Below are 26,882 nucleotides of genomic sequence, written 5' to 3'. Positions count from 1 at the left end.
TCTCCCAGGACATGCCCAGTGCCTGCTCCCAACCCCTTAGGGCAAATATCCCATTTAATGAGCCCACATCAAGCTGGATATGAAGCAGCTGTGGCTCCTGACCCCCTCACCAGACCCAAAAAATCCTCACATCAGTGGTTTCACCTGCAGAAACCATCTGGCCCCAGCTCCTGGGCATCTCCCTGTCCCAGTATCACATGCCCTGGTGCAGGGAAGGAGGCCAGAGCTTGCCAGAAAGCAGCAGCATTTCTGAGCAGAGCTCTTGCAAAATCCCCATCCTTTCCCGCACGATGCGCAGCAGAAGCAGCCACAGCGTTCCCACCTCGGAGGAAAGGAGCCGTGAGGCAGACGGAGTCTCTCAGCAATGAAGCACTGCGGTGCAGGCTGCCAGGAGCTGGCCAGGATGCTCCTAAAGAGCATCCGGCAAGCCTCAAAAATGCGAATCAGCTGCCGAAGCCCTGTGCGGCAGCGAAGCCCTTGGCTGCGGTTCCTACTGGGGAGGCTGATGGCCAGGAGAGACACTGTGGGGTGTCCCAAGGCTGGACCAGTCCCATTGATGGCTGCTCTGGGGTGACTCTTGACCTCTGAGGAGTGCCCTCCCCAAAAAGTGTGTGGGTGGTCCCTGGAGGCAATGAGGATGATGGGGGCCCTGGGGAGCTGGGCGTGGGGGAAACCTGGCTCCAGCAAGTCCACACGCAGCTGAGGGGGATGCATGGGATGCCAGCTCACCACCTGCAGAGCCTGAGCCTTCAGAAGTGCATGCGTGGGGGGTAAAACCCACTGCTCAGTTTGCACCGGCTGTCGGAGACGGTGAGGTGCCCGGGCTGCTGCATCCTCCCTGCTGGAGTTGCACACTGCGCCGGGAGGGGAGCTCAGCATCCCTCCCCGGGGGTACCCCCGCGCTGCCCCCCATCACAGCCTGCACTGCCCAGAGGCTGGCATCTTCAGGGTGCCGTGCCCAAAATCGGTCCCAGACATGGAAAACTAAACAGCTAAAGCAGGACGTTTCAGCCCCTTAGGGATTTTGTTGCTAAAGCCGCCGGGTTGCAGCGGGGCCTCTCGGCTGGCCATGTCCACCACTCGTGTCTCAGCTGGGCTGAGCCTCCCTTCAAGCACGTGTGCCTCTCGCAGGTATTTAAAAATAGAAATAATAACAACCTCTTCTCTCTTTCCTGCCTGGTTGGAGAAATAGCTTAATTAGTTAATAAGGGGTTTAATTTGTTGTGTAGCTGTGTGAAGAACTTGCAGAGGGCGAGCTAAGTCAATAAGTCAAAGCAATGAGCCTTAGAGGTAGGCTGGGGAGGGGAAGGTGTCCCCACTGTGACCGGCCATGTCCCGCAGGGAAACCCGGCTCTGCCTCCAGCCTCAGCAAGCATTTCCAGGCCAGGCCTGAGGAGCTTCTCTTGATGCTGAAATGATTGTGTCCCAGGGGAAAAGTTGGGGCAAATCAACATTTTCTGTTTTGCCGAACAATTTCTGCTCACTTTAGCAGCGCAGCCGGATCTCAAGCAAGATGCTGCTGGCCCCAGACACGGGGATCTCCCCTTCTCTGCACTGTGATGTGGGGCTCCCAGTATTCCCCCAGCACTGGGGAAAGGCAGGGAGGTGACCAGAGGACGGCTCTTTATTCCTATACACTCAAACCCAGTGGCAATGAAGATGCTGACTCCTGAATACGGATTTCGAAGTCTTTATCTCCAAGTGCACCAGGCTTGTACAACTGGGGAAACTGCCCGTATCTCCCACTGCCCGTATCCCCGGCGCCCCTGTCCCAGCTGTAGCAGCAGGACCTGGTCCCTCAACACCCAGTCCCTTTGGCCAGCTTGGCCAGTGAGCAACTGGCCAGGGCATGCGCCATCTCAGCAAGCTCCTGCCTGATCCAAAACAAACTGGCAATTAGTGTCTATCCATAGCAACATTTAAAAAGGCATAAAATGGGTCTTTATGTGGAGTCACTGCCATGCTGCCGAAGAGGCTTCAGCACTCCTCATCCCCAAGACCGGGGCAGGGGACAAGGACCCTGTGATGGCAGCCAGGATGCTCATCGGCAGTTACAGCTCTCCGAAATGTCCTTACAACCCTGCTTTCTGCTGGACCTTGTTAAGGGTGAGCTCTTAGATGGAGATGAGCAAGGTGGAGGGGAAAGACGGAGACCTGATCTAGCCTTTGGCACAGGCTGTTTCAGCCTGTTAAAGCACAAAGGGCTGATGGAAAAAGCTGTACGCACAACTATGGGCATGCAGACCGCACCGGCAGATCCTAACCCCTTCTCCACTCCTCTTCCCATCAGGCACTGTCGTGCAGCCCTGTTGCTGGCTCTGGACCATATCGCACAGCATCGCTCAATTTACCGCATGGCTCTGTCAAGCCCACGGTGTCCGGGCTGGGCTTCCCAGATATGCCTCCCTGACCCCGCTGAGCACCAGCTGACTTCCCGGCGAGGGGAAGGGTCGGTGCTGGGCTGCTGATGGAGCTGGAGCCGGGGGGGCTGCTGGGGTCCACCAAGAGCCACACTGGGAGATGCCGGAGCCAAAGGTTTCTCGCCAGCAATCCAAGGCAAACTTGTCTTTCTTCCCACATGGCAGCTCTCCACATCCCGTTTGGGTGTCATTATAGGTAATTCCCCGCTTGACGTCTCATCGGAGGTGGGGGAGGGAGGCACCATTTCAAGAAAAGACAAAAGGGCTCTTTCTTCATCAGCATTAACCTCAGGCAGCTCTTGAGAAAAATTCTGGGCAATTAGTGGAGCATAAGAAGATTTATAATTGAAATCTAGTTTGTAGCACTACAGGCGGCTCCCTCGAAAGACATTTTTCAGAGACCAGAAAAAAAAAGGGAGAAAAGAATAGAGAGAGACAGAGGGGGAGAGGGAACTAGTTAAAGAGTTTTAAAATCTCGCCGAAAACTCCATTTAGTTTAACATTGCATGATAGCTTTCATAATTCAGAACAAAGTGCAAAGCTCTTTAATGAGGCCATTAATGACCCTTTAATTTACTCCACCAGGGCTGAATTCATAAAACATTTATGTTCCATTTACACATGATTTTCCTGAGACTCTTCGGGGCAAGTCACCATCACAGAGCAGGTGGGATGAAACAGAGGGCTCTTCTCTTCTGTTCCCTCTCTTCTTCACCCTGGTGCTGAAGCTCCACGTGTGTCTTTTAATTCTGGAGAAGCTGCAGGGACCCAGGAGGGAAAAGAGCCATTTTTGACCCTTCTGCGTGGTAAATAGATGCAGAGCGCTCTCTTGTATTTCTGCTCTAGGAACAATGAAACCCTTTTTAAGATCTAGCTGGGGCATTGACAGCCAGCCTTAAAAACCATTTTTTTAAAGATCATTACAGCCCAGCTTCAGTTCATTACTTGCTTGCCCTCTGGGAGAGGTCTCGCTTGCAATATCAGATTTGCTCTTGGGGTAACGCTGTTGATTTCGGAGCATCTGGGGGAAGTATGCCCCACCAGCTTTCCAGGCTGCTTCCCCCCACTTTGGGTGGTGATGGAGGAAGGGATGGGGGAGGCTTAAAGGATGCAGGTCTGTAGGTGGGTGCCAAGGCTGGTGATGCTGACTGCTCCATGTGCTGGAGAGCACGGGCTAGACTGGGAGCTGCTGCCAGGCTGCTGGTAGAGGTGGTAGCTGAGACCGTCTCTTGGCATCTCAGGATCTCCTGTCCCTGCTCAGGGAGCTGAAAGGCACACATGGGGCAGCACCCTGCAGTAAGAACAGGGCTGGTTCATCACCCCCATTCAGCACTCTGTGAAGGCCACAGCTGAGCTGCAGGTGATGGTCCAGTCTGGTTGTCCCTTGACCCAAACTAAGCTATTTGTCTCTCAATGGTTTTTTTTCTGTTACAGATTGCAAGCAGGGAGAGACACATAGGAATGTGTAATTGCTAGTATTGACTGAAACATCTTTTTTAAAAAACAAACCAACAAACAAACAAAAAACTCTTCCTAGTTTATTCCAAAGACCTCACTCTCCTTTATTCAGAAAATGTCAGTTTCTAAGCATCTTCAAATAAAAAGAACCATTAATCATGGCAACTAGGTTCACAGCATCTTAAGTTTGCTTTTACCAGCCTTCTCATCTGCTTTCTCAGCTTCAGGACCGTTAAGCACTTCTGGTCTGCTTGTGTCCCTCTAAGGAGCATTTCTTGCACCAGCAGACACAATATTCACAGCAAACTCAGGAGGACAGAGGTGCCAGCCCACAAGAAACAGTCCCCCAAAAGCCTCTGCAGAGAGAGGCAGAGAAGCAGCTCTCAGGCTATTGGCAGAGGAGAAAGGTAGAGCCCATTGGAGAGCATGTCAAGGGTCAATGTTTCCAACATCTATACATGACAGGAACAGTCCATGCCTGAAGGTCTGCAGAGCTGGGTCTCCCTGCAGCATGTCTGGTAAGGAGTGGGGCACAGTCTCAGAGGGAGTTTTATTTTCTGTAACATTTGCCCTCTCCCCCTCAAATCCAGGTTGGGTTGTCATTCTCATTTTCTTCTTCACCCCTGATTTTGCTGACACAGGTTAGAAACCTGATGGACCATCGAGGTACTGACACCACTTGCGTCTGTATGGTTCATGAGTCATCCTCCTCGTTTCACAGCTAAAAGGACTGCTGACGCTGATGCCCTCAGAAAGGACACATCAGCAGGAGCATCAATACATTTGAAACCATGTCAGCACTCATCATCAGCAGGCTATGTGCACACTGGTTTGTTATTGTAGGGTCTCTTGCGTGCACCAGGTTCTACGCAATGGGTTTGTGGTTGTAGGGTCATTTTTTACTTCAGGGGAAGGAACCAGAGAGGAAGATTGCTTGACCTACCTGGTTCATTCGTGCAGAACTGCGTTGCAGCATAGGGTCAAGTTTGTCAGAACACTTACATCACAAAAAGGTATTATGGCCAAAAGAATTTTTAAACATGGACAAGAAAAAAAATAACAAAAAAACCCCCAGATATACACTCAAATGGAGAAAAAAGTAGACACCGTTTTTCAAATATTCCAAGTGATTTTAGAATCTCACACTCAAAAGTTATCTGAGCACTAAAAGCACCAGGTCCGTGACAGGATAAATAGGGTAACTGGTGCCAGTTCAAGTTCAAAGTGCCCAGTGTCAGCAACATAAGCGGTGTCACAGGAGATCAGTGAACAGGGGGTGGGGAGGGAATCTGCAGCAAGAAGACAAGGCAAAATGGAAGTGGCTGCCCAAGGGACCAGCGCACCCAGCAGCAGAAGGTTGCCCACTCCGCCTGCCATAGAGGGATGCTCTCCAACCCAGTGTGGAGGTGGGATGTACCTAGGTGGATGCATCTAGCCTTTGTGGACCACAGAGGCAGGAGAAGCCAAATTTCCTTGCTGAAATCACCCCCAAAGGAAAATGGAAAGGCAGGAGGTGCGAGAGCAACAGTGCTAAGGGGAGCCCATGGATGGAGCTGGCTGCCCCCAGGGGTGGGATAATTTCTGGGACGCTGTCCTGTATGGTGATGGTTGACTGACAGAGTGCAGGGATAGGAGCCAGGTCTGAGCAGCACAGGGACATTCTGCTGTCACGCAGAGCTGCCTGCAGACTCAGATGCTCCAGGGGCTCTCACTCCCTTTGGCTCTGGCAGCAAACAGCTCTGGGAAGCTCCAGGAACAAGTTGCCTTAGCTCAATTGTTATTTGATTTCCAGAAACATCAATGCAGGGATCCCATCCAAACTGGACCCCGGATTGTTTACTAAGCAAAGGCTGCCATTTAGTTAGAAACACATGGGCTCTTATTATTACATTTCCCTGGAAAAAAACAATGGTTTAAATTAAAGGGGAAAATATTTAGTGAAAATCAAAACTTGCACTCACACACATAGAGGCTCTAACGTTTCATAACCACTCAATTCCCCACTCCTCCATCCTTGTTTCCTGCTCAGCAGACCCCTGCTTACAAACACCACCTCTAGGGAAGCCTACAGCCAAAGGCTTCAATTTGCTTAGGTTACCCATGTTGACTGTGTGGCCAGCCACGCGGGGTCAAGACTTGCAGTCTATGAAGTACAGGCAGGCTCTTGAAGCTGCCTATGTCTGCACCAATTTCTTAACGTTTCCAGGTAGCTCACACACCTCCCAGGCTCCAGGAGCTGAGACCTCACAGACCTTGAGAGCATGCAGTACCTGAAGCCAACAGACACACCACCTTTATGAGGATCTTTCTGTAATTTAGCTAAAACCAGAAATGCAGAGTTTCACCCACAGTGAAAGATCCCTGCGCATATATCCACGCGTGACCTGAGCTTCTCCAAGCAGTCCAAGATCACTGTCCACCACTATAACTGAGTGCACAGACACCTGAGGATCCTCATGCATCCACCTTCCTTCTGCTGCTTTCAAACCCCCAGGAGAGGGCAGCTAAAACGTTTAAAGCCTCAATTTGGTCACTTTGACGGGCCCCAGGAGGTGAGCCAATGCTCACAAGGTGTCTGTCCTAGTGGTGGTGTTGATGCTGTCTGAAAAATCAGGGAGCTACAAACAGGAGAGGATCAGCAGGCCAGTGGGAAAGCCCTTCTTTCCTTAGCACAGCTGCTGGATCTTATAATCAAGACTGTCTGATACACTGATGTCATGCTAGTAATGGTATAACTATATATCAGCCTAACGGCACAATGGGTTTACAAAAGGAGCAGTATATGCAGAAATACGCATTCATGCTTGCTAATCCCTCATAAGCCTGTAATCCTAGTTCTTTCTTTTCCAAATAGTATGTGCAGATCTATTAAGACCCTATCACTAGCTGCATGCTAAATTCCTCTCTTCCTGCCTGGAATCTGCTGCGTACCCTACACATCGTGGCGCAGGGGGAGACCTGCCATCCCCGGCAGCCCTCAGCCCCTTGTAATGATGACTGTGATGATACACGTTTGAAAATCCCACCCTGGGGTTTCTTCCTCACCTGTACCAGGGGAGCACATGGAAGCAGCCACAGCTTCACTACTGCTTCCTTTATGCAGGGTCTGAGGGTGCCTTCTGGAGGGCATTTCTGTGTCAAATTAAACACATTTACTCACAGGCATGCATGTAAGCAAGGGGATAGCCTTGTCAGTGTTTGACAGCCTCCTCCAGCCATCCCTGGCAGAGTTTTTCACCCCCTTCTTGTCACCTGTGTCCCAGCACTGCCAAATCCCAACCGCCACCAGCATCCCAGCCACAGAGAGCTACTTCCAGGGAGTCTTGGTATCAAACAGCATTTTATAATCATTCCCCAGCTACTGCATACATACAACCTGGAAATAACCCTTCCAGGAGTGACAAAGTAATAGTCACTAATTACACAATTAATTTATTCTTTGGCACTAATATAAAAAAAAAATGAATTTGTGTTACAAAGGAGCAGAAAAAAAAAATCTAAGGATTTGTTTAATTAAAACTACAATGTATTGAAAAACCAAGTAATTTTAATGATAGAGACAATACTGCGATTCTGTAATTAATTAGCTACAGGAATGACACTTTCCTTTCTTTAAAGCTATTCATTTTCCTTCTTGTTGTTTGTTTTTCTTTTTTTTCTTGCACGTGACTATCTTCAGGGCACACAAATCACGGGAGTGAATTGCTGGCACAATTGATGCTGGCACGTCAGCTACCAACCTGGCTCTGTGTGCGATTCCTCACCTGCGGGCAGAGGTGCTGCATCCTCACCTCTTGCCCCCCGATCCCCACCGAGGAGCAACCACAGACCTCCCTCCCCAGCCTCCCTCTGCCCGTAACAGCCACTCTCTGTACCAAGAGCTGAGCAAAAGTGGGCAGCGGTGCAAATTGTGATTCCAGCCATGAAGAGCCGCTGGGACAGAGCTGACAGGCAGAACAGCTACAGCCTTCTGTAGAGGGAGTCAAGGAACAGACTGTTAGCCCAGTGCTATATATATATTATGCTTATATGTCCTGATGTTAACCAATGTTTTATATACGTATTTTAAGTATTCATGTATTCATAGCTATAAAGGCCTTTTCTCTACTTGAGCTAAATTGTATAACCGTGACCTATTGTCCCAGAAGGCTTTTTATTCATATTAAATGGGTACTGAGATTACAGCGCTCCTTGGTAGTAGGTGCAGAAGCGTTCTGGAGGAGACGGGAGAAGACGGATGGTCCTATTGAGGCTCAGCCATGAAGCCAAAAACATGAGAACCAAGCAGCTCTGCAGCACGGCTGGCTTCGCATCAGCTGGGGGGTTGGCTCACTACTGGGAGAAGGACAGGGTGTCACCCAATCTTGTCCCCTCCCCAGGGAGGTGTTAACTATACCCACGGAGTGGGGACACCAGTGCCCAGCAACACACCCCTCACACACTCACATGTCCCCAATTCTGGTGGCTCCAATTTCCCATGGTGGTCCCTGACCGCTCACCGGTCCTGTCTGCTCCTCGACCTGTAAGCCAGAGAGACCGAACCAGGTTGGCCTCCCCGTGCCGCTGAGGGCAATGCTTCACAAGCGCTCCGTGCTGCATCTCTGGACGTGCTTTTCTGCCCTGACCTGCTCCCTGGGGAAAGCGTGCCAACTCACGTTGTCCCCCACAACAGCATGATTTGTCTCTGGCTCTCTGGTACCCATAGGAGCCTCCAGCCCCATCACAGAGCCCAGATGCACTCTGGCAGCTCCCAATTAATATTCAAGGGGAAGCACAACCTCCTTGGAAAAAGCTCTGCATCAGCATCCTGCACGGAGTTCCTGCGCCCTCGTCCCTCCCCGCCCAGCCAGGAGATGACTGCAAATCACATTAGTGAGATTGGCAGGTCCCCTGCTCAGATTTTAACCTTTCTCCAAGGCGCGGGGACCCCTCTGGCTGCTGGCTTTGAGTCTCACAGTCACAAGCACTGAGATGTTCCCAGCCTGTCTGTTCATTCCCAGTGCACACCAAGGAGACACCCCAGTTCCTCAGAGACGTGTTACCTCCACGCTGTCTTGAGAAGACATCAGGACAAGGCTGGCCTGGTCACTGGCGCTGGGATGCACAGTAGTGATCAGGGATGCCGGTGTCCCCTCACCAGCTCTGGCACTCCTGTCGCTCCAACGCAGTCAGGGTGGAAGCGGCAGCAAGCTGGCTGCTGGGTCTTATGCTGGTGCCAGATGGTGGATGAGATTAAAAGAATTTGATTTTCAAATAATCCATAAACCTGGCTGAGCTAATGTCGTTTCATATGCATTATCTTGTAATCCCAAGGAAGAGAACGTTTCAGAGCAAAGAGCTTTATTCTCCCTCCCTGCAAGGGCTCTAACAAGCTATAGATAATCCCCTTTTTGTTAGAAGGTGCTTACAACACCCAGAGCGTGGCACAGGGGCTGCGGCTCTGCACCGGTGCCTGGGAAAAGGACAACCAGGCACCCAGCACCACAGGGGCTGTATTGCCCTGAGCTTCATAGGGGTGGGAGCAGCACATAGCAGGGCCCAGGGACACCCTGAACTCAGACCCCTGGCAGATAAGGGAAGACAAGGGAAGGATTTTGACACTTCTGCCCTCTAACAGTGCATGGGAGCCCATGCTGCATCACTGGGGTAGGAGGGGAGATACATCCCCTCTTCTAGGTAAACCCACTTTTATGCCCACTTTTGGGGATAAACCCCCAAAGCCCAACCCAAATCAAAGGCATGCTGTGCCACACTGAGAAGAGTATCAGGCCCTCCCTGGTGATCGAGCCCCACAGCCAGGGTCTGGCGACCGCACTCCCTCTCACAAGGTGAGGGACAGCATGTGGCTGAAACTTGGACACTGCTGGAAACACCTTCACTGCCCTCTCCAAAGCAAGCACTGCACAACCAGGCCATAGGAAATTCATCCTCAGGGATTTCTTGACTTCTCCTTGCCTGTGCCAAACACCTACAATCATGTTTTGCCCCTATCCCTACCCCATATGGACGCATACCTTCTGCACACCCATCCCTCCCTAACCTCTGCACAGAACCCTGGGCAGTCCTCAGCACCCGCCCATCATCCACCCTCCATCCTCAGATGCTGTCTGCCTGCTTCCTGCCTCTTTTCTCTGCCCTAGAGACTCCTTTGAGCCTCCGGTTACTTGTCAAGTCTCTACGGAGCAAAGACGACCCTCTGCCAGTCATTGGCATCCTTCAACATGCAAGGCACCAAGCTTGGGCACAGAGGTTAAAAATTGGTGATCATTACTCCATGCTCCAGGTTCCTATGCTGGAACGTGTAAGAGCTGGAGCAGGAGGTGATTTTAAGGGTGAAAGAGAAGGAAAGCTCCACGGATGGGATTTCCCAGTCACTGCCTGCCATCTAGTGCCTAGCACAGAGCTGTTTTACAGGCAGCCAGCGACATCCACCTCCGTCCTTGGGGGAATTTAGGTCTTAAATTAGAGCCAGCGACATTTGCTCATCAGGGTCCGAAGACTGGGGAGTTCCCCACTGTGCTCCTCACTCTGGGCCAGGGCCGGGGAAAGGATTTTGGAGTCAAACAGCCCAAATCCTGGTGGGACCTGTCAGGGAAAACAGCCCAGGAGCGAGGGTAGGTGATGCTGTGTGCCTGCCCAGGTTGCAAATGCGATGCCCAGCTACAGCAAGCTAACTAAATACAACGCATCTTGCTTCACCACACACTGTTACCTTCAAGGTCGTTTTGGTGTCGTCAGCGGCTCCAAGCAAAGCAGTGCACACAGGCATTGCGTGAAGAATGCCACAGACAGGCTAAAAATAGGGAGACAAATGGAAGAGCAAGGGAAAGGGGCAAAGGGTGAAGCTTGTCAGCTGTGTGGGAGACTGAAAACCTACAGAAAATCAGAAAACAAACAAAAAATAATCAAGAAACTGACTTTATGACTTGGATATTCTGGTGCTTGGAGACACTACTGGAGTTTCCCACCCAGTTCAATCCCTGGGCAACCATTACAGTAGGAACACGGTCCCTTTGAGCCACTTGCAGCCTCTGGGTCAGCACCAACAGCAGGTGATTTGGAGTCTTTTACAGGTCTCCAGGCAATCTGGGGGGCTGATGCTCTCCCTCCCCTCCCTTCAGTAGGGGCATATCTGTACTCACTCACCTTAGGGTCTGGTCATGTGTCAGCTTCTCGTCCCTTTGAAAGAGCTCTGATAGATACCTACCCACCCACAAAGGCAGGAGAGAGCAGGCAAGACAGCTACAGCTCACCACAGTCCTGTTTCCAGGCACAGAAAATTAAGGGATATGAAATCTGGAAGGGTCTGGGATAAGCAATATCCATCCTGCTCACTGCCTCCAGCTCCTGCTAGATCAGGAGCCTCTAGCACACTGCTGGAAGTGCATCTTCTGCTGTGCCACATCCTCTGCTTCTGTGTAGGGGACATGACTGGACGTTGAGCTGTGAGCAGTGGTGGAGCAGAAGGGGAAAAGTAGGTCCCCATGGGTGCCATCTCCAGCAGTCACCCATCCCGCACTCTGAAGCGGGGAGCTCGCAACCTCCCCTGGTAAGATCAGGCAACTCAAATTACCAGCCTCCCTCCTCACCAGGCCCCCTATCACTTGCCTGCCCGTGCCCCATCTCACCCTGCTGCTTTCCTCAAGCTCATCCAACATTCGCAGCCTGTGCCATATGCTAATATCACGGCTCAGGAAACGATTGCTGTTTTGCAGAGGGGCGCGTTGGGTCTGACACAAATGGGCTGCACTAGTCATTTGGAAAAGGCAGGCAGGGCAGGGCAGCAGCTAACAAACACGCAGAACCAGATTTACTGATTAGCACATGGCTCCGATTTCCTCCAATGCTTCCAGAAAAGCAATAGGCGACATTAACAAAAGGATTACTCAGAATTCAAAAGCAAATGGGATTTGTGACCCATTATATTAACCGGGGACTGGGGAAAGCTCTACAGAGAGAGAACGCTGCCGGCAGGTCACCAAACCAATTATTAAGAGCTCACAGATCACGAAGCTAGATATATACACACATCAAGATAAATTTCTATTTGCCTGCAGAAGCAGGACGCTGGCTGAGCCACCCTCCCAACCCAGTGTGCTTTTCCTATGTGCCCATTAAACCTGGATTATATCTAGTTACTTTCCCCAATAATTCACTTCCCCCACAGGTTTAATGCTGTGGAATAACATTTGGGAGGGTAAAACCTGAAAGGAGAAATGTAATGGGCATAATTACTTTGATAGATGAGAGAGAACAGAAAGCAGGCAGGCAGCACGTGGTAGGAGCAGGCCAGCAGCATACACGCTCACCCCTGACATTGCTCACCATCCTCCCAGCAGCAGCCCTGGCCCATGCCTCATGCCCCGATGTCCCCAGCTTCCCTCTGCCCTGACGCTTGAGAGGGAGAGCAGCCCTTAGACACAAGATAACCAGCCTCCAACATAGGCTTTCACCCTAATCTCCAGCAGAGATCAGCTTAAGCTGCAAATTGTTAGCTGTAAAATCTTTTTCTAAGCTTTTGCCTCAGTTAACTATGAGATTGGATGTTCATGGTAGCCAGGTAAAGGGTCAGCTCCCGCTAGCACGCTGTCCTGCTTCTGGACTAGACTGTGATGGCAAGTCCTAAAGACTTGTACACACTGCATAAAGGCTTTATTGCCTTGCCTGGGTTTTGAAGAAGCTTCATTTAATGTTGCTGAATAGCCCTTCATATTTCGATTGAGAAATGCCCCTGGGTCTCCTATCATAGCCTATGAAGTCCTGCCAAAGGATTTTATACCCCCCCCAAGATCTGTTAGGGAAAAATAGCCTTGACAGCAAAGCTGTATCTAGAACTACCTGAAGGGGCTTCCTGCTGTCAGCATTTTGTACTCACCTCACAAATTCCTGGCTTTGCTTTTTGAGGGCTTGGTATTAAGGATTGGGTATTGTCAGCAAAGCTTCTGAAGCAATTTTACCATGAGTCCAAGTTTCCAGCAGCCCCCCCTTCTTTTATATTCTTACCTTTGCAGAGATTCACCCAAGCGCTGCCTTCTGCCTGCCCCACTTTGCATCCTTCCAGCATGCTGGTTATGTCAAAACACAGGGATGAGTTCACAAGAAAAGGGAGGAAAAAGGTATCCTCAAAACAGAAGGATGAGACCTAATCCACTCATATCACTGGTGACCTCAAACAGATTTTCCACGCCATGTTCTGCTGGGTCTCCGGGCTGCCACAAGCAGAGCACCCCACACTGCTTCTCCTGCAGGCTGCTGAGCACAGCAGAAATGGGCAACGCTCACAGAAACACCAGCCGCTGCCAGAAAAACTCCCTCCAAAGAGACAGATCCCTTCCAACACAAGCATGGGAGCTTGAGTAGAACAAAAGCAAAGTGACTGATGCTGCTGGAGACACCTTCTCCTCCAGCCCGCAGGCTGCCCCAGTTGGCATAGCCTAACTTCTACCCACCCCAAGCCAGCCCACCTCTTGCCCCGGCAGGGAGGGATGCTGCAGGGTGCTCCCTGCACCAGAGCAGCTCTCCCTGCTAACAAGCTCATGGCTGTATTTGGGAGCAATAGCATCTCTCCTCCTGCAGGTTTTCAGAGAGCAGGAAGCGGTGTAGCCCGTGGCTCCAGCAGCCTCTCCTGGCTCTGCATGTATTTATCTTCCAAATGTTGAAGCCTTTGGTTGCTTGGAGCCAGCCAGGAGGAGCAACAAATAACAGCTTCCTATTATGTGAGAAAGCATGTGGTTCTGAAGAGTTCACAGTGTTACCGTACCACAAAACACATGAGCAGGGCTCTGCTTAGAAAGCTCCAATCCCCAAAACGCCCACAGACAGGGAGGGATATCAGCTAGGGAAGATGTTTTGTAGGGGAAGTAGAGGAAAGCTCTATCTATGAAGCTGAAAAGTGGTTTTATTAGGACTTGTTATCTCTCCTTCACAGGAGGGGAGTACTAGCATCCAATTTGTCACAAAGACAACCTTGATCTCTCCCTTCTAACATCGTGGCTTAAGCAATGAGTTAGATACAGAAGTTTTAGACTGCAACTGATCCTTCCATTTGTTTCTGCTCCTGGAGGCTTTTAGCAACAGCTGCTGGACTGCATCGCACCAGGGAAAAGGTCTTGATATGCCTCCTTCCCACTTTGAGGGGGGAAGGAACTGGCTTTTGTGTATCACCCTCATGAATGGAAGCATCCTGTGCTGAAAACAGCTTTGAGGAGCAGAAAGTCTTTGCAGTCTGACAGCTCTCCAGCTTCCTCCCCGATGGGCACAGTCAGGGGAAGATAATGCTCAGATGCTGGCCCCAGCAGCCGCAGCACTGATCTTACATTGGACTTCTTAGAGGAGCCCCTCATTGCTGCTCTCAAAGTGAGGAGTTACAGGTCCTTTCCAAAACACCTCTCTCCAGTACACACTTCACAGGAGAGCTCTTCGATTGATCTCACTGTGCCTTGCACTAAAAAGCCACAGCAAACTCAATGCCTTCCCAGGCACTGGCTGCAGCTTCAGGTTCTGGTAGAGAGATCTCGTGTGAGGAGGCCTTTACCAAGGTGAGAAAAAACCCTCCAGGCTTTGGGTGAAAACTAGCTCCAGACTCCCCCAACACCCAGGCAAACACTCACCTGGTTCTCCGTGACGTTTGCAAGGGGAGTTTTGTGCTCAACACAAGCAAAATGCTCCCCCTGCTTTTTCTGCTGGACTGCAGGAGGCACACCGCAGCTGCGGCAGCTCTCTCCCCGCCACGACTCGACAGGCTGCTTCTGTTCCAGGAGAGAGAAAAAGCTCTCTCTGAAAAGGTTTTAAGGCTTTGTCCTATCCTCTCAGTAGTTACCGGCAAAATATATCCCACCAGCCTGCCTGATCAGACTTCTGCAACTCTGCAAGGAGTACAGGTATAGGTTTGCACTCAGTGGAAAGACAGCCTGCAGCCACCAAGTTCTCAAAGGAAAATAACAGCCCCAGTGATCTACCGCAGGACCTCTGGGAGTAGAGAGGAGATGAGAAGATACAAACCATCCTCTCTGCTAGGAAACCTGCATGATATCCTTCTGCCTCCCCTCTCACCGAGGCCGGAGCAGGGGGGAACAGGCCACACAGAAGAACAGAGCAAAAGCATCCAAGTTGCAGGATCTGGGATTGTTTGCAGCAACTGGTTGAGGGTTTTTAAATAAAATCAACTGCAGGAAAAAAAAAAGGTGCCATTCCTATGCAGGCTGCAAGCAGGAATTTGTGGTTTAGGTGATGAGAAAACAACAATTTCAGCTTCCAGAAAAGACCAAGCTTTTCACACACGTGTAAGAACAATGGCCTGAGCCCAAGGAAAAAAATAAAAAAAAATGAAGGAGGCTGTCGATTCTGACCTTTCCACTGCTGGAGGGAGCTACACCTCTCTCAGCACAGACAATGCCCAAAGACCTGTAGCTTGAGCAAGCCAGAGAATAAGAACTGCCTGGGTTTAAAGATCAGCAAGCTTTCAGTACAGCCTTTTCTCACTTTCGTACTCCTGGTTTTGAGAGCAAGTGAGCACCGATTAAACAGCATTTTATATGCTTTGAAAGTTTCACTCCAGCAACATAAAACCTGCCTTTGGCTTGGGAAATGGGGCAGAGACCTTGGCAAAGGGCATGCCCTAAGCCTGTGCCCACAAAGCTCTGCTCGGGGGCTGTGTGCTACGGAGCCAGCAACGGCCTGAAACAGGGTGGTAGAGAAAAGCCTAAGACTGAGCTGACTGCACCCATGGCCCCCCAGGATGGTGAGGCACAGCCTGAGGGGAAGGACTCACCTCTCCCTTCTGCAGGAGCTTTCAGTCCTGGCAAAGGCAACGGTCTCCCCTTCAGCAGTGTTGACCTCAGACAGAAGGCAAAAAATCTGCAGTTTTTCAGGCATATATTCTGCTCTGCATTTACTTCCTCTTTGCAAGTGCCTTCTATTGCAGACACAGCCTCCTTGCTAGGCCTGCGAGGGTGCTTCAAGAAACCAATTTTTGTTTTGTTGGCAATTTATGGCAAGCCTGCAGCTCCCGAACTGCCCAGCGTTAGAAAACAGGCTACTGTGCTACCCCACCACCCCAATGGCTTGTGGAGTGATTAAGGATAGCTTTAATTTGAGGCCTGCAGCTCAACAGCTCCCAAAGGATTGATAAAATATATATAGCAATCTCCAGTTCCACCTCTGGAGGCCGAACTTTCTCCCAATGATTAACGACAGCTATTTCCTCCCTCTCGCCCTGCTGCTGAAGAAGGCTGATTCTCTGCAAGGTCCAGCCAGCACTGGGCCCACACTCTGACTACCAAACAGCAACATTTACAACCAGAAAAAATCCTCCAAGAAACAGAATCAGCTCCAGAGAAGTGAGAGAGCACCACATAAGCACAGGATAGATCTTCTAATAAAGAAATTGGGGTAATAGTGTCAGGCTACCTGAGGCAAACCTGGCTGGGCTGGGTTTGCAGTGCTAGCCTAGCGCAGCAGGAATGGGAGACGAGAACTACCCAGAGTCACCTTTGAGGCTGCTCCCAGGAGGCAGCAATGCTAGAGCAGCCTTCCCCCACCAGCAAAAATTAGCCCCTCAGCCCAGACAGAGAGCTGCTGCTCACATGTTACCCTCCTTCAGTGTCTGTTGCTATAGCTTGAGGCTCAAGAGGAGGGCAGCGTGGGTGGGAAAGCAGCACTCATTTAAGGAAAGAGCTGCTGCCTATTCCTCATGCATCATGTCCTCCACAGCCACCACGTATCACGGGCTCTAGGCCAGAGGCAGCTCCAAACACAGAATAAACATAAATAAACTGTGAATATCCCAGCTTCCAGCTCCCCAGAAACCCACCTTGCCCAGTCTTCTGTCCAGGAGGGTCTGTTCCCACCTGAACACACAGATAACCCTCCAAAGAACAGGTGCTGGAAACGAGCATTAGCCATTGCTTAGAATAAACCATTTGCGCTCTAGATGATGACAGGAGTCTGGTGAGGAGAGCAAGCCTCCCGGCTACCACAGCCCCACGGAATCACACACTTGGGAGAGGAGAAGATCACAACATGCATTTCCAGAAGAGATGGAGGAGGATTCAACAAGAGCAAAGAACTCCCCAAAGAGAGCTTCACTTCCGAGTACAATTTTTAATATTTATTTAGTACAGGCCCAGCGAAGAGAACTGGGAAACCAGGCAAAGGCAAATTATCCTCCAGGGCCCAAGTTAACATCCCATACACACAGACCATGCCAAGCAGCAGCTGTGCTCCTCCCTGGAGCCACGCCCCACATTTTCCCCATCTGCTGGAGCACAGCCTATCATTTATAAGTCCAGAAGGAATTGATTGACTTTTTTCAAGTATTCCGACTTCAAGTAATCTCCCAGCTCATCCTTTGTGACCCACAGGTAGTCTTTCTTCAGCTCTGTCTGGGACAAATCACTGCTTTGGAGGAAGGCTTTGAAGAAGAATACTTTGGCTCCCACGTTATCCTCAGTCCTGATGGCCCTGGGGAATTTATACTTGTAAATCCCATATGGTGCATTCCCCAGGGTTTTGGCTTGAATGTGATCTCCTGCAAGACCCCAGCAATGCAAGAGAAAGAAAACAGAAAGCAAGACATAAGAACACAGACCAACAGCAACTGCTCTCCTGTAGTAACAAAAAGGTAGCATAAGCCACTCCTTGTATCTGTTTCAGACTGACTGTTCCCTCTTTTTAGCAGAAATACTGCCAATTGTAATGTTTTCTCATGAAAAAGCAACTTGTCCTGGAGTCCAGCAAGTCCTCTCAGAGTGAGAGGGTATCAAGCTTTGCCAACCCAGTGAAAAGCAAGGACAAGTGGGTTTGCCATCACCCATCTGCCACAAAAGCTACTACAGGGCTACAAGAGGGGAAACAGAAGCTGTACACCTGAGGCAAGCCCAGACCATTCAGGGGGCGTCTGGTGATGCTCCAGCATCAGACCACGAGGGCCAGACCCAACACCGCAGCTGCTGGCAGCCAGAGATCCCAACTCGCAGTCTGCCAGCCCAGTCAGCCCCCCACACGCTGCAGGCGCTCTGCAATGGTACACAGCTAGAGCCGATTACCCAGGATCACGGCTCTTGCGAGAAAGCCCGCACCATTGAGCCCCATCCCTCTGCAATGAAATGCCTTTTCCCAGCAGATGGGAGGTGATTTCCCTACAGCAGATGACAAATATCCTTCAGATAGGGAACAGAAAGAAAACCACTGGGACAAAGAGGAGGGAGGGCCAGGCACACAGCAAACTACACACCCAAAAACGTAGCCATGGCTCGCTCAGCTGTGCTTCGCAGTGTCTCTCCAGGCTGCCATTCCACTTGCGGCAGGAGCCACAGCTCCTGGTCACCAATTTTCTGTTTCACCAGAAGCATCAGGTTACTATCCAGCTTCCTGTTCAACGACGTTCGATTGTTGTTTCTATCAGCATCTGCCAAAAACCAACACACGCTGGAAACAAAGTCTCCTGGCAGCACTGGTCTTATGCCCTTGATTCATCACCCCTCTCTGCCTCACACCCTTCCAGCAATAATAGACAAACATAGACACATGGAACAAGACAAAAATCTAGATAGACATGCTCTCAGTTGCTCTAGAAGCCAATGCAGAATTCAGCTGGAACACACTGCTAGACTGCACTCTATCTGTTTCATTGCCAAAGGGAAATTAGAGCAAGCAGCCTGGATCTCCAGCTTGACAAAAATCAACAAGAGCGCTAGGCGAGCTCAAGAACCAACTGACCCGAGGTTTCCATTGTCTGGAAACAACATCCATTTTCACCACTTTGCTCTGATAAGGTTGTGTAAACATGAACTTTGCAGCATGGGAACCCTGATTCCCTTGTCAGTCAGTTAATTCCTCACGTGTTAAAAGTGGTGCCATGGAGTCAAGACCCTATTTAAAAAAAAAAAGGCTCAGCAAATGCCTCCCCTCCACTGAATTGCACTCAGCTGTGTTTGGTAGATGATTGTGGTGTTCTCATCTACCACGAACTTCAGCCTGTACCTGTTATCCGTGGAGCAGCTTCAAATCGCAGTAACTTCTGTTCCCACTTGTCCTCCAGGTCTTGAGCCATGATAACTGTTTTGCCAGGTGCTTCATCATCATCATACATGCTTTCCTTCCTCCTCCTGACCTGCTCCTCCTCCTCCAGCTTGCGTATTTCATGGTCTGAATACTGGCTTTTCTCCAGCTCTATCTACAATGGCCATACAGAGAACTTTTAAGGCACCAGTGCTACAGGCTAGACTCAGCAAGCAGAATTAAACTATTTCTACCTCAATGAATGCAAGATGATGGCAATTTCCCTGAGCTTGAGCAGGACTTCCCTGCTCGTAGCAAAAGCCTCTATCAGGGACACCAACAGCATTGAGAAAGACCACAGGAGCACTACCAAGACCCACGATAGCTGGTGCAGGCAGCAAATCGCACATGGAGCACCCAGCATCGCTTCATGGTAGGGAGCGACACCACCCAAGGTGCCCCCAGCCGGGGGCCATCAGTTCCTCCCTCAGCCCCTCTCTCCAGGGGCTGGCAGCCTCGGCCGGTCCCCGGTGGCGCCTGAGGCGCCACCGGGGACCGGCCGAGGCTGCCAGCCCCACAGGGTGCTCTCCCCTCCAGGCGTGAGGCAGCCATTTTCCTGTCACCAAGCCCCCAGCACCCCCCTCTACCTGCCCCATGAGGGCCGCCATCTCTTCCTCCTCCTTCTCGAGGGGCTGCGTGATGCGGGGCAGCCGCAGAAGGCACATTGCCCCGAAGAGCCGCCACGGGCGAGGCACGGCAGCGGTACAAAACCACCGACCCCAACCCGCCGCTCGCTGCTTGGGCGCCGCCATTACGCTGCCGCGCGGCCCACAATGCACCGCGGTGCGCACCGCCATCTTTCCTCCTCGCTCCCGTCGTGCCTTGCGGTGACCTCCCCGGACGCGCTACGGGAGCCGCCATGAGCGCGGCTCTGGCGGTCGCCTGGCAACGGGTGCTCGGGGCAGCCTGGGGGTGAGCGGCGGCGGCGGCGGGAGTGGGCCGTGGTGAGGCGGGGCGGGGGGGAAACCGGGCCGAGCTCCCCTCGCTCTGGGCTAACCGCTGTGGCCCTTCCTCCCCGTGATGGCGGCCGGCATGGGAGGCCCCGCTGGGCTCGGCCTCCCCCACGATCAGCGACTGCGGGAGGCCCCGGTATCCTCACGGCCGCCTGCCGTTTCTTTCCCCCAGGGGCTGTACTGCCGCCCTGTGCCGTGGCCTACGTACCAGCCCCCAGAGGCTGCAGGACCTTGCGGAGGCGGCGGCCGCGAAGGAGGCGGAGAACCAGAGCGCTACCGACCTAAGGTGAGCCGGCCAGGCCGCGCCGGGAGGGCTCTGCCATTTGCTTCTTGCTGGGAGGTTTTATTGCCTTTGGTGGTTTTTGAGCCAAGGAAGGAAAGGGAGTGATCTGACTCAATCACAAACGCAGCTTGTGTCTTTCAGAGCCTTGATCCCTTCTTTCTTTCCCAATATGCAATAAAACTTTGCAAAATTTAAACAGTGAGTGCTTGATAACTCTTGTTTTGCTCCTCAGCCCTTTAATCCTGCAGAGGAACTCCATGAGATGGGATGGAAAGATCTATGAAGAGATCCCAATAGCTCACATCAAAGCTACATACAACAAGTAAGCAAAGGAGCAGCTCCATTCCTGCTGTCATGCAAAATAAAAGTTTATAACATACCCAGGCTTTGGCCAGTCATTGTTTTGATCAAAAGGCTCAAAGGAAAAAAGCCAGGGGAGTGGTGTTCCTGACTGGGAAGATACTACTACTGAATTCAAACCTCAGTGCTGTTCAGGAAGCATAACTGTCCCTTTAGTGTCTTTAACAGCAATAAGATTGTTACTACATGTTTTGACTACATTCTGATATGAGTAATTAGATGCTGACAGCTTTAATGGCAGGTTACTTCCAGCCCTCTGCTGTAGCACTACTGCTGTACAGCTGTTGAAAAAGTTGTCGTATTCTCCATGAGAGACAGTTGTGTTTCATTAGTAATTCCTAGTGTGATATTTTGCTGTTTCTTAATGCTCCTTCAAGTTCTAGAAACGTTTTGTGCATTTTTTTAGTAAACGGAAGAGATAAAATGCTCACAGTGAGAGATGGGTCTGAAAGGGTTAAGCGGTATCTGAGGTGTACCTGGATAAAGTATACCATATCCAGAAAGGTTTTGCCACCTCGCTTAAATTCTCTAGCGTGACCAGAAGGTCACTGCTGGGAGGTCTCTGCAGGAGGTCGTTAAGTGGGATACCTCAAAAGGGAGTACTGAGTTAGGGTGGCTTGCAGAAGGAAGACAGGAGTCCTGTGGCAAGCCGTAAGGTGAGTGAGAAGAAACTGGAGAATAAAGCTTTGTTCTAGCTTGCTTTTTTCTTTTGCCCCTCTCTTTCTGTAGCACCCACATCCAAGTGGTCAGCTTTGACAACAGGCCGTTGGCCCGTACGTCCTGTGGCACAGAAGGCTTCCAGAATGCCAAGAAGGGAACTGCCATCGCAGCACAGACGGCAGCCATGGCAGCAGCAGTGGTGAGTCTGCACCGATGGTTCTCACCCTCCCAGAGGGGAGCACTGACTGCCTCCCCCCACTGCCTGGGTACATGTCTCACTCACTGGCAGCAGTCCAGAGCTCTGTTCCTTAGCGCTCAAACAGCACGCTGCTGTTTGCTGACAGCTTCCCTAGCTTCATCTGACACACTGCACATCTTCACACAAAGCGTGTTTGAAACAGCGATTAAAAATGCCCAGAGGGTGAACTTAGCTGTGCAGGTTGTGACTGGGAAGTGTAACTTGGAGCCTGTCCTTTTCTAGCTCCAGTTTGCATAGCTCCATTTTTCTAAGTGAACGTCTCTCAGCCATTTTGGAAATGTAGCCCCTGAATCAGCAGCAGTTCAATTTTTGCACTATAGGGGACTGAGAAGCAGCTGTAATTACTGGCTGGATGTTTTATATTTGCTCTCTGCCACAGGAGAACTGAGCTGCTGCCAGCAGTTCCAGTCAGAGAAGGTGATGTCCTTGCATGTGTAGTTTCCAGCTGCACACAGTTTACTGTAATTGTTTCTAAAAAACCATGTGGGTGTCCAGGTGGCAGGAGAAGATGAGGCTGGCTGTGTCACGGTCCTCATTAGAGCAGAATGAGGCAAGGTTAAACTGAAAATCCTCATCCTAAATTAAGTGGAACTCACTCCAGCCTTTCATGTCAGAGGTGCTTGGTACCACTGCTGGCCAACAGCTTATTGTGGTTGACTCAGAGGAGTGTAAGAACATCTTCACTATTAATCTGTGCTCACTGGAGCCTCATAATAGATACATAACTGTGCTTGGCCAGATTTATTCTGTCACCGTTAAAACTGTTAGTACGTTAGTTGCACCAGAGCACAGAAAGCAAGATACCCAGAGGAGCTCCATCCACGTGGTGGCAGCACAGCTATGCTTTACAGCAGTTGTTTTTCATTTTCAATTTGCAAGCCCCTAGAATTTTTGCATTGAAGGTACAGACTGCTGCACAGCAAATATAAACCTTGCCTGCTTTTCTCATTTACCCTCTCGAAGCAATCCACTGATCATAGGAGAGAAGTCACTGCATTAGAGAAGGGAAAACAGCTTTGAGTTAGTCCCTTGCCAGTTCAATCACGTATCCATGGATATGTCATTTTCTGCTCTGGCTTTAGGTTACAGATAGTTTGATCTTAAAGCTTTCTCCATATGCAGAACTGACAGCCCAGCACTGAAGTTCTCCTGAAACTGCCATGGCTGTATCCAGGCCTCCTCTTCTGCTAATATCTCTGTGCAATAATCCCCATATTTGTCTTCTATATCCACTACTACCTACTCTTTATTTTTACTTAAAGAATACTGTGATAGTGGGTCAAAAGGGTATGAAATACTCCAGGGGAGCCAGAGCAGCAGTAGTTATATCAGAGAGAACACTAACCAGTTGTTCTTTTCACAGAAAGCACGTGGGAAGGGTGTATTGCATGTACGAGTCATGGTGAAAGGACTGGGACCAGGACGCAAAGTAGGTGTCAGAGTTTCTTTTCATATTTTTCTTTCTCATGCATCATCCAGGGTTTTTTAAATTCAGGCTGGTCTCAAATATACCTATTAACTTGGTTTTTCTGAAGGTGATGTAAAGAATTCATCACTCAAGTGCATAGTAATGAAATTTTAGAATCATTAGAATTTTACAGTAATATCACTTTAGAGGCAGAATAAAAGCTGTATTTGGGACTTCGTCCAACTAAAGTAGGAAAATTGATGGGAATGCTGATGAAAGGACTAGAGCACCCAGGTTTAAACTGGGTTTTCTGATACAAATTACTTATTAAGTTAATTATAAAGTATAGAACCATCGGATCAAGTTGATTTTTGGATGCAGGACCATTTTCCCCTGACCTTCTTCCCTCCTCTGCTGTTCAGTGTGTTGATAACAGCTTGTCATCTGCTGTCTTGTTCTTCCAGGCTGCCATCAAGGGTTTGACTATGGGAGGTTTGGAGGTCATCTCCATCACCGACAACACCCCGGTTCCACACAACGGCTGCCGCCCACGGAAAGCCAGGCGAATGTGAGAGGGGAGTGGAAGAGACACACAGCTTTCAGCATCAGTTCATGCAACAGGGACCGGGTTGAATCTTGCTCCTGTGACAGATTCTGTAAAGCCACCCTCCCTGGAAATGCTTGTTGAGGGAAGCTTGAAGAGAGACCATCCTGGGCCTTAAAAGCCCACGTGGTAGAAGCTGGTGGTAAAAGCAGGAATACATGTACTCCCTTAGTGGGAAGCCTCTTGTGTACAAAGTTTGTTGATTAAAATGTTGATCTTTTGACAGCCATTCCTGCTGTGTTCCCAGAAGTATTTTGGATTATTATTGCCTCTCAACTGCTCTCTTCCTCTTACCACCGTATGTGGCTCTTGTCTAGCCCTCTGTGCTATTATTGCCCTTGTTAGGTGGAAGGGGAGCTTGAGGTCTAGATTTCCTTCTCATCATCTGTAGTAAACAACTGCATGGGGTCACGTCATCTTCCTTCCCTCTTTCTCTCACTGCACACATTTGGAAAGAAGGTATGGGGTAACTCTTCCCGTTCCCCTGGCTTGCAGAGCTCAGTGTGCCATGCGAGAAGCTACTCTCCCTGTTCACACACCATGGAGCACTGTAGTCTGGATCCGTTATTGGCAAAGATCTGTTGCGGTGCTTTGTTTCGCCCAAGCTGTAGCTAGCCTGCCAGTGCTATTGGCAAATGGAAAATGCCAGCCCTTCTAAAGGGGCTGGGATTTTGTCAGTTTTTATGCCTGTGGTCCCTGGTCCTGCCTTGTGCACCGTGAACTGGATTTTCTGGGGTCCTGGGGAAAGCAAGCAGGGGGTTAGTAGGCCTGAGGAACAAAGAAACGCTGCCAAGGAGATTTAAAACACTTAAGTCTTGAACTGCACCTCTGTATATGCACAGGCAGCATGAGCTTGTTGTGGGTCTGTGATGTATTGTTGCTGTCCCAGCTCCATCCAGAGAGAATTTCTGCCAAGGAAATATGTCTAAGGCTCTCTGGAGCATTAATCAGGGAAGGTAAGAGCAGTAACTGACCACAGGACTGATTTCCTGGATGGCAGAGGCACACTGCCTAGCAAAGGGCACCTCCTTGAAATCCATGCTGCCAGAGAAGACCTGGCCATAACACAGCATACACTGGGCAAACATTTCAGCTGTAAACAAAGTGTATTTTCGTGCAGCCAGCAGTTCTATCACAAACCCAGAATCTTCCTTTCTATTATTTCTCTTTCTGTCATTCCTCCTTAGTTTCTTAAACCGCATAATTAACTATTCTCTTCCTCTTTAGAGAAAGGGTACCATGGCAACAAGGCAGTGAACCTCCTTCATGGGGCTGAATGGCACATGGCACATTTTGAAAGAAATCAGTCTGCTCAGAAGAGCCTGTTGAGTTGCATTTGACAGAAGAGAAGAAAACAAGATTCAGATGAATCCCCTACCTTACTCCAACTGTCTGAATTTGAACAGAGGGTAGGTTATCTTAAAGGGAAGTTCCTTGAGCTGTCACAGATCTGACAGCGAGGAAGAGAGGTTCTTCCATAGATGTTTGACACACTAAAAGAGCTTCCCCCTCACTCCAGAAATATGGCTGAGCCTCTAGTGACTTCATATTCCTCTTTTTAAGGAGAAGATACCAGGTCAGCTATAAACTACAAAGATTAACTCTCTGAGTATCTGGGCAGCTAGCTGGGGAAGGCATGTGTGAATACTGTTGTGCCTTACAGCAAGGCTGGACTGGTTTCTGTGCCAAGCACAGTGACCAGCCCTGAGAAAGGAGGAGCACCAGTCCACGCTGGCAGGCTTGTCAGCAGTGCGCTAACACTGAGAAAACCAAACACTACTCTTCTCTACCACAAGCTGCTCATTGCATCAATGCAGAAGTGCCAACGTCAGATAAAGATGATAGAACAAATTGAAAAATAAGATTGGGAAGAAATCTGCGGTCCTTCCGAAATTCAAGGAAGAGTAGGTGGGTGACTCAAGAGTCAGAAAGAAACAAGAATAAATCTTTGTCTCATCCAGATATAGAATCAAGGCTGTGCCCTTTATAAAGGCCACTCGTTAACAATCATGGTTTCTGAGCATTTGTGAATATTTTATGAAGTTTATGAGGACATTGCCACTGCTTATATAGTTGGAAGTTTATCTCGCTGTCTGCCCTGCCTAGTTCTGGTACCTACCCCTATTTCTTCCTCTAACTAACATTTATATAGAACTCTCCAACCTGGACAGAAGAGACTGACACTATTTTCCATGGTTCAGTGGCTGGATCTGTACAGTATCATGCAAGATTTGTTTGTCTTCCAAACCCCCAGTTCTGCACACCCTCCCTGAGCTCTCCAGCACGGTGCTTCTCAGTTGCGCAGAAGTCACATTTTCCACCCACCTTCTCTCCCGCCCTGATGGAGCACCCCCAAAGCCATGTCCTACCTAAATGCTCAGTCTGAGCTGTTTGTTCAGCAGCTCACCCCAGGCCTCTGGGGCAGTAGTCAATGAAGTGGGAGGGCACAGGTACACCAAGTAAGCTCTCCCACCTTGTGCAAGGGCTCAGTGCCTGCACACTCTGTATGGTGAAAGAAGTCTTAAAACTCTCTATTGTTGTTCATCTTGCAGTAAATTAATAGACCCCAATAGCACTTAATGATTTCTTTACCCTTCAGATGAAACTATTAATTAAGGGCCTGGTTTTAGTCAGCCACTGGTGTTTACCAGTTCTAATTGCTTTTCTTAGTGCCTGGGTGGAATGCTGTTTTCTACTGGCTCACATTCCTCCTGAGTAGCAATTACTTCACTTCCCAGTAGCACGGCCACAGCATTAGCACCCTCATTAGGGTCGCACCCACTCCCTTGGGGCTTCCCCATTGCTTTGGGACATTTTTCTCTCCACTCCCTCCTAACTTCTGATTCCCTACTCTCAAAGAAGCCTTTTTTCATGAAACAAGCTCAGAAGCTGCTACTGACCACAAAGCATGATCCTGTTTATACCCTGGTCTTTCTGGGGTTTTGCCCTCTGTTTTAAAATACCACCTGGACCTTTCTCCATCGCATAGGGGGTGAAACACAAAACAAGACTTACAGATAAAATGCTACCTCAGGTCTGTTTATGCCTTAATGAGTGCCATACCACCTTGGGAGTTAGTCTAACTCAGTTACGCTTCCCTTGGACAGCAAAGGCACCTGGTGGCTTGGAAAAATAGCCCCAAGCCTTCTCCCTAATAGTACATTATTCTGCAAAAAGGAATTCTTTCCCTATCTCCAGCAACAAAGACTTTCTACCTAGAGCTGCAGCTTTATCTGCTGAATCGGTGATTTACTATTTCTTATGTGAGCATCTCAGTGACAAAAGTCAGGCAGCCAATTTCGACCCCTTTGCAAGATTCAATTAAACCATTAATTAAGTGATGTCAGTGTCCTTTAACAGCTGACTGTATACACAAGCAAGCAAGGAGAAGGGGACAGACCCTGCAGTGCTAATAAA

The 26,882-nt window shown here is 49.9% G+C and overlaps 2 protein-coding genes across 2 annotated transcripts; one reads left to right on the top strand and one right to left on the bottom strand.

Annotated features, from left to right (window-relative positions):
* Positions 1-16,959: 16,959 nt before the first annotated feature.
* MRPL46 (mitochondrial ribosomal protein L46) lies at positions 16,960-19,690 on the bottom strand. Its single transcript, XM_059824081.1, has 4 exons — positions 19,526-19,690; positions 18,861-19,053; positions 18,112-18,285; positions 16,960-17,406 (listed from the first exon to the last, which is right to left on the bottom strand). The coding sequence occupies exons 1-4, from the start codon at positions 19,688-19,690 to the stop codon at positions 17,156-17,158; spliced, it is 783 nt and encodes a 260-aa protein (XP_059680064.1). The 3' UTR covers positions 16,960-17,155.
* A 107-nt stretch (positions 19,691-19,797) lies between these two features.
* Positions 19,798-23,694, top strand: MRPS11 (mitochondrial ribosomal protein S11). The gene is made up of 6 exons (XM_059824064.1): positions 19,798-19,850; positions 20,064-20,177; positions 20,407-20,496; positions 21,264-21,393; positions 22,817-22,882; positions 23,326-23,694. Exons 1-6 carry the CDS (start codon positions 19,798-19,800, stop codon positions 23,431-23,433), a joined length of 561 nt encoding a protein of 186 aa, XP_059680047.1. The 3' UTR covers positions 23,434-23,694.
* Positions 23,695-26,882: the final 3,188 nt, after the last annotated feature.

Source organism: Gavia stellata, chromosome 13 (assembly GCF_030936135.1).
Source record: "Gavia stellata isolate bGavSte3 chromosome 13, bGavSte3.hap2, whole genome shotgun sequence".
NCBI lineage: Eukaryota > Metazoa > Chordata > Aves > Gaviiformes > Gaviidae > Gavia > Gavia stellata.
Note: the sequence above shows the minus strand (reverse complement) of the source record. Positions and strands in the feature narration are given on the sequence as shown.

Coding starts and splice junctions, on each gene's coding strand:
- MRPL46 (XM_059824081.1), bottom strand. CDS start 19,690: ATGGCGGCGCCCAAGCAGCGAGCGGCGGGTTGGGGTCGGTGGTTTTGT. Junction 18,286..18,860: donor AGCTGCTCCACGGATAACAG/GTACAGGCTGAA, acceptor GGTTTTTGGCAG/ATGCTGATAGAAACAACAAT. Junction 17,407..18,111: donor AGCCATGGCTACGTTTTTGG/GTGTGTAGTTTG, acceptor GGGGTCTTGCAG/GAGATCACATTCAAGCCAAA.
- MRPS11 (XM_059824064.1), top strand. CDS start 19,798: ATGAGCGCGGCTCTGGCGGTCGCCTGGCAACGGGTGCTCGGGGCAGCC. Junction 19,851..20,063: donor GTGCTCGGGGCAGCCTGGGG/GTGAGCGGCGGC, acceptor TCTTTCCCCCAG/GGGCTGTACTGCCGCCCTGT. Junction 21,394..22,816: donor CAGCCATGGCAGCAGCAGTG/GTGAGTCTGCAC, acceptor TTCTTTTCACAG/AAAGCACGTGGGAAGGGTGT.